Raw genomic sequence first — 6,672 nt, 5'->3', positions numbered from 1 at the left:
ATAGACTAAAAACATATTGTCACCTTTTCACATTACACAGCACAAGATGAAGTTGATCGAAGTTACCTTTCTCAAAAGCCTGCAGTAGCAGTATCATGGTACAATGATGGTACAATATGGTAAAACCTTGGTATTTTTATTATATACAGTAGGCCTATATCATGGTATTTATATGGAAGGCTACTCCAGAAAACCTGGTATTGGATTGTTTTTGGTACTTTTAAGTGCTTTCATACAATGTAAGTGTTTTGAGACGCCTATATTTAGAAAGTATCTTTACCTGCAGTAGATAATCGTTCACAGGCTGCACTCGCACATAATCTTCATCAATGGCAAATGATTGAAAGCAGCTGCAGGTTTTGTTCCAATGAATTGTAAGTAAATATTCACTTCATTCAGTGTCAGTTTTGTTCTCTGTCTTCTAAGGCATCCCGTTACTGTTTTACTGCGTGACAAAGAGCTTCAAACGACTCAGCCCGCAAGTTAGACAAATTAATTGAGAAGAGCTGACTCAAAAGACTAATTAATTCACGCATCAGGCATCACTTCGATTCACGAGCCCCGCACTCGTGAGTCTATAGCCGTGTTCACAATGGCATACTAACCCATACTACCCTAACTGTTTTTGTTTTTGTGTTTTTTGTGTGTGTACAAGCAGGTATAACAAAAACAGTAAGAGTCGTATGGTGGTATGGCATTCAGTACACGGTCTATTTGTTCTGGGGGGCGCCACAACACATCATCGAACACACAGGGCGCATTTTGTTCGACACAGTTGAACACATACTTTTTGGCACGGTAAATCGGCGCCCCTGAAGCGATGCTGCCCTAGGCACTCGCCTATGGTGCCTGATGGATTGACCGGCCCTGCATTAATAATTTACAGGGTCAAATTCAGCCATTTATTTAATGCCTATTTCTCTGTATAACTCTGTATCATCATGCCAACAATGACTTAATCTCAGCTCACCTGTAGCATTTTCCTTTTGTGACCCATTGTTGTGTGATCCATTCATCTGCTGAATTCAAGATGGTTTATTATAAAGTAAAAGAAAATCTGTGAAAATATCTTTGCAGTTGCCACACGTCGTCCTTTCCAAGCATAATACAAAACATTTCGTTAAGGTGTAAATCAGTGAAGATTGACAATAAATCTTACCCTTTGATCAAATTTGGCCCTGCAGTCTTTATGACTGTAGTCTGCATGTTCTGTGTTGCACTGTGGAAGACCGTTCACACATCATTCACATGAGCTGCCTAACACAGGAAATTGTCTTGCAAATGTTCACACCATCACAGTATTTATTTTTTTTTTTGTCTAGAAATATGTTGATATGTGTAAAATAAGCATTTAAAACGATATAAGCAAGTAAAAATTAAACAATATCCAATGGCTTTAGAACTCCACAGTCACGACTGCTTAGACATGGTCTACATCTGCAGAAACACGAGGATTAAGAACACTTTATTCATAAGGGTATTTAGCCCTTTTAAATAAGCAATCTTCTATAGTAGACTTATCTATCAGTAATCATTGCGACTGCACAGTATCCTCTTGTTGTCGTTGATTTGGCACATTGTTTGTTCCTTTTGTAGGCTGGTAACACTTTTATGCAGTTACATATTTGTAATTTTCCATTTTACTATTTAACCTACGTCCTCTAAATACTTTTGTACAGTGTAAATATGATCCTTTTATCAGTAACAGGGTACAGAGATGTATCATATGGTCCTTTGATAAATAGTACTGTACCATGGTGCTGAGTGACTAATGTTTTTACAGGCCCTCAGTGAAAACGGCTTGATTAACATACTAAATAATGTCTTAATGAAAATGTAAAAATACAGAAAGTTTTGCTTGCTGGTTTGGCTTAGGGGTAAGAGATAGAAAATATCATTATCTTAGGATAAAAGCAAATGTAAGTGAATGGAAAGTCCACAACATCATAGAAAAACAAGTGCGTGTGTTAATTTAGACACTTCATGCTAGATAAAAATGTGTTTGTAGGTGTCAAAATATGTGTGAACATATTTTCACACTTTTGGATTTAAATAACTACTAGCAGACTGCCTTGTTGACCACACATGGACTTTTATTGGCTATTTCCACAGGTTTCAATTTATGATAATTTCTCATACAAGCGTATATGAGCAGTAAAGAAATACAAGTTAGTAAAAAGGATGTTTTGTGTTTAAGAAATGAAAAAAAAAAAAAAAAATGATGTCCAATAATATAAATGCAACAGAAGACCTTGAACAAAGTAATTAAAAATGACTTCTCAGAACAATGTGCTGAAAATCACAATTAAGAACTAATGACCATTAATGAGATATAATTTTAGCATTGCCACCCCCAAATCTCCAAATCTGTCTTGAGGGAAAATCAGTGTGCTTTTTTTTTTTTTTTTTTCCTGGGCTGTTTGTTTTCTGTGAACAGACTGATCGCTGTCAGCTTAACCTCTCTGGCCACCGCAAAATACAGAATCATTTGTCTGCCGCAAACTTCTTTGCATGACAGCTGACAAACTTTGTGCTGGTTGTTTTTATTTATTTTATTTTTTATTACTATTTCACAGGTTATGAAAGCTTCTCTACAAAGTAATTTTATGCACTTATCTTATCAGTTACAGCCATTGTGTGTTTCAAAGTTGTTTCCACTAACCAGTTCACAGAAATGGAACAGAGTAATACAGGAAGTGAATAGTGATGTGCAAGCAAACAAAAAGTTTTCCTTTTTTTTTTTTTTCATTCAATTATTTTCATTGCTGGAAAGGCTTATCAGCAGTATGAAATAACAGTTTTACATTCAAACCAAAGAGAGAGAGAGAGAGAGAGAGAGAGAGAGAGAGAGAGAGAGAGAGAGAGAGAGAAGAAAAAAACAGGCACTTTGAACTCTTTTGACATATCTGTTATCGTATACACCCTATTAACATTACATTTTTATACATTTCAGTAAAGTATGTCCTGTGACTTCAATAGAACTGTGAAAGTATTTAGAAACAAAGTGAAAAACAAAGAGACATTTTATTTGGTCAAAAGTTCACCCACTCACTATGAGAAACAAAAGAGGAACTTATAATAATAATAATAATAATAATAATAATAATAATGAAAAAAAAAAGAAACCAACTTTTCAAACTAAACTTGCATGACTGATCATTTACATTTTTTTTTTTTGTTTGTTTTTTTTTTTGCTGTTTCACACTATTGTCCATGGCCTTGTTTTTGTTTTAGGTCAAATTAGTGGTGAAGCCCTTCTGTTCTTGTCCTCTGAAATGTTTTAAAGTTGCCTTTAAAAAAATAAAAATAAAATAAACTTTAGTGTCATGGAGGGCAAAGTGTGGACATGTTGTTTACAACAATGTCAAGGATGTCTGACCATCTGTAATGACATAATGTTGTTTTATTGACACTTGTTGAACAATACTTTGTGCTGATTGGGCGTGATCTTTATCATCATCATCATCATGGATGCATGCACAGAGTCCACAAAGAATGTGGCCTGCAATCATTTTTATGGCTAATGCAATTAGTACAATTATATGTAAGTGAGTGAAACCAGAAACAATGTATTTCATAATTCTTCATATTTATCAGTGGTGATCATTTCTTTTAAATAAATAGTCTATATTTTGATAGGATGCCATGATGAACAACTGTGCAATGACACTATCAGCACTTGTTTCACCTCGCACATACACATATCTATGCCAAACATTACAGTACCATTTACATACAAATCAATAAGAGTGATTTAGTAATTATCATGTATGGTTGAACTTATTGAGGTGAAAAGGATGATGCCCTGACAGTTTTCTTATCAGAATAATAATAATTTCAAAATATCACATACAACGTTTAGCTAATGGCTAATCCAAAAATGTAAACATCAGAATCTCACCTTAGATAAGCAAAATTCTGGATAGAAAAAGTTATTATTTAAAAAAAAAAAAACAGCACATATTTTGCTAAATAAGTTCTCCTGACACACAACTCCCATCGTAGATCTAGCTGCTGCAGATCTCTACCTTTAGTTTGATAATGTCTTAAATCTGTTTGATAAAATAGTACAAAAAATACTGCTGTATAAAAAAGTGAATCAAGCTCTCAAGTTTCCTCACAAAAATTGCACAGCATTATTTTTTATTTTTTATCTTTTTCCTCCTCAAAATAATAAACTGATATTATAAGTGTTGCCACAGTTGCCGGAAGGCACCTCTCTTTCTCACACTAGTTTTTACTTTCTTCAGTATAACTAGACTTTATTTTGCTGTAGTTCTAATCCAGTTTATTTATACTGTCAAGTCATCTGACCTTGCACGGCTGCTGGCCTTGCTCAGGCTGCTTAGTGGTCGTGTATCTTCTATCGTCTCACTGGCTTCCACGTCTGCTTCCACGGCCAAATCATCCTCATCGTCATCCCTGCGTAGAACTCCTGTCGCACTTGGCCCTATTATGGTCATCTGTGCGTAGGAGGGCAGCGTTTCATCATACAGCTTTGACACGTCTTTCTTAGGTGCAGCTGCCTCATTGGATTTCTCCTCAAATGGCTCGTAAGGAGCCGGTAGCCGCCCAGCCTCCATCCCCACTACCTCTGTCATGGGGAAGAAGTGAGATGTGGCTTTGTCCTCCTCCAACAGCTTATAGCCTTTGGCTTTCTGGATAGAGGAGACTGCCATGGAAGGCAGGGCCTTCTCAACTGCCCCTGGTCCCTCAACTTGTGGCCGGGCTGGTTTACGGAATACAAAGTGGATCTTTTTCAGACCTAAATGGCTGATTTCCACAAAGTTGAGGAAAAGTGAGACACAGGCCACAGCTAGCATGAAGATGATGAAAACGGTTTTCTCGGTGGGTCTTGAGACAAAACAGTCAACCGTGTTTGGGCACGGCCAGCGGCTGCACTTGTAAAGTGGCTGGATTCGGAAGCCATACAGGTAGTACTGGCCCACCACAAAGCCTACCTCAAAGAGAGTCTTAAAGATAATGTGGCAGATATAGGTCCTCAACAGTGTGCCCTCTAGACGGAACTTCTTGCTGCCCTTTGTGCTTGTCTCCTTGGCTGTACGGACACTCCCCTGATCAGGTGCAAGTGGCAGCCTTTCCTCGTTCTCTTGCTGCCTGTTTAGCTCTGCCTCCTCCCGTTCCTTGCGTTTCTCCTCCATATGTACATGGTGGACAGCATGACCCACGTACACCAAAGACGGTGTGGAAACAAAGATGATCTGTAGTACCCACAGGCGAATGTGTGAAATGGGGAAGGCCTCATCGTAGCAAACATTCTCGCAACCTGGCTGCTGCGTGTTGCACACGTAATCCGACTGCTCATCGCCCCATACAAACTCCGCAGCCGTGCCCAGGATTAGGATTCGGAAGATGAAGAGGACTGTCAGCCACACTCTACCGATTACTGTCGAATGCTCATTAACTTCCTCAAGGATGTTACCCAAGAAACTCCAGTCACCCATGGTTGACTGTCAGCACTGCAGACAGGAAGAGCAAACAAAGAAATACCTGAGAATGGACAGCGATGTAAATTGATTTTGTGTTGAAAATTGAATAATATCAATATGGAGAATAGAACTCAAGTTACATTTCAAAATGTAGGTTGCCCCAAACAATATACTGATGCAAAGATGAAGAGTTTTGTAAAAGGTATTTTAGATTGTGACAAAAATTAATCAAAAATGTGTTTACATTTTGTGGCATAAGTTCTATTAGATAATCATCTTGAGTAAGTATTGTCCTTTTAAAAAACAATCAAATCAAGCCAGGAATTCATATATCCTAATAGCCTGGTCAAACAAACAAGCATATAGTCTTGAAACTCTTGCACCCCCTCTAAAAAATTTACATCAATTTTCAAAAATTTGCTAAACTACTCTACTAAAGAAATTTCAGAGCTCAAAAATGGTCTGTATAGAACAAACAGCAATACAGGTAAATGGTAGAAAATGGGCAGCTTGCCACAGTAAGAGCTCCAGAGTATTTGCGTTCCCCCTTCTCTTGGCACACTGTGGTGTGAAGTGAACTTTTTGCTCTCTGGTTCCCACCTATGGCCTCCAATCCTTGTCGCCCGAGTGAGCAGAAGTGAATGAATCCAGTCTGATGGTTGGTTTTTAGTTTGCTGCAATATTTAAGCTGGGAGCCAGACAGCCTTTATTCAGAGGGCGACGAATGGTGACACACGATACAATAGTATTCCCAAACAGATGCAGAACATATGTGACACTGGTATTGGGAAAAAGGGAAATTTTAGTGGTGTAAACTTGACATGGCATTAACTAAAAAGCATGTTTCTTAGTAGGCAAGGCTTTTTCTTTCAAATTTACTTATACTGTCATACCTGTACTTTGGCTCAAAGGATGTGGAAAGGTGGGCATTGTGGAAAGGTGGGCTAATCAAAAAAAGAGTAAAGTTGTATAAAGCATTTCTAAATATGATTTTGAAGTTTCCTGCATGTTTGTCAATGGTTCACGTAAATTTTGTATCCCTTATAGATCTCTTCTACATTGAATGATATGGTAAATAAACTTAATTGTTTGAAGGCTAGCAACAGGCTAGTTTGATCATTAGTAATAGAATGCTAATTTGGAAGGTGGAGTACAGAAATCTTCAAATGTATTAAACAAAATAATTAAAGGTCTACCAAAGAAAGATGAATATTTTGATATT

General features: G+C 37.5%; 1 protein-coding gene across 4 annotated transcripts; it reads right to left on the bottom strand.

The window, feature by feature from the left end:
* Positions 1–2,086: 2,086 nt before the first annotated feature.
* On the bottom strand, positions 2,087–6,515 carry LOC127445311 (gap junction alpha-8 protein-like). 4 transcript variants are annotated; one of them, XM_051705303.1, is made up of 3 exons: positions 5,965–6,515; positions 4,315–5,480; positions 2,087–3,290 (listed from the first exon to the last, which is right to left on the bottom strand). In XM_051705303.1, the coding sequence occupies exons 2-3, from the start codon at positions 5,463–5,465 to the stop codon at positions 3,281–3,283; spliced, it is 1,161 nt and encodes a 386-aa protein (XP_051561263.1). In that variant the 5' UTR covers positions 5,466–5,480; positions 5,965–6,515; the 3' UTR covers positions 2,087–3,280. The 4 variants fall into 4 exon arrangements, with proteins under 4 accessions (XP_051561263.1, XP_051561261.1, XP_051561260.1 ...); XM_051705301.1 differs by having other exon boundaries at positions 2,087–5,480; positions 5,936–6,514; XM_051705300.1 differs by having other exon boundaries at positions 2,087–5,480; positions 5,965–6,514.
* Between the last annotated feature and the right edge of the window lie 157 nt (positions 6,516–6,672).

This window comes from Myxocyprinus asiaticus, chromosome 8, assembly GCF_019703515.2.
Source record: "Myxocyprinus asiaticus isolate MX2 ecotype Aquarium Trade chromosome 8, UBuf_Myxa_2, whole genome shotgun sequence".
In the NCBI taxonomy this organism is placed as follows: Eukaryota; Metazoa; Chordata; class Actinopteri; order Cypriniformes; family Catostomidae; genus Myxocyprinus; species Myxocyprinus asiaticus.
This window is presented reverse-complemented; position numbering and strand designations above follow the sequence as displayed.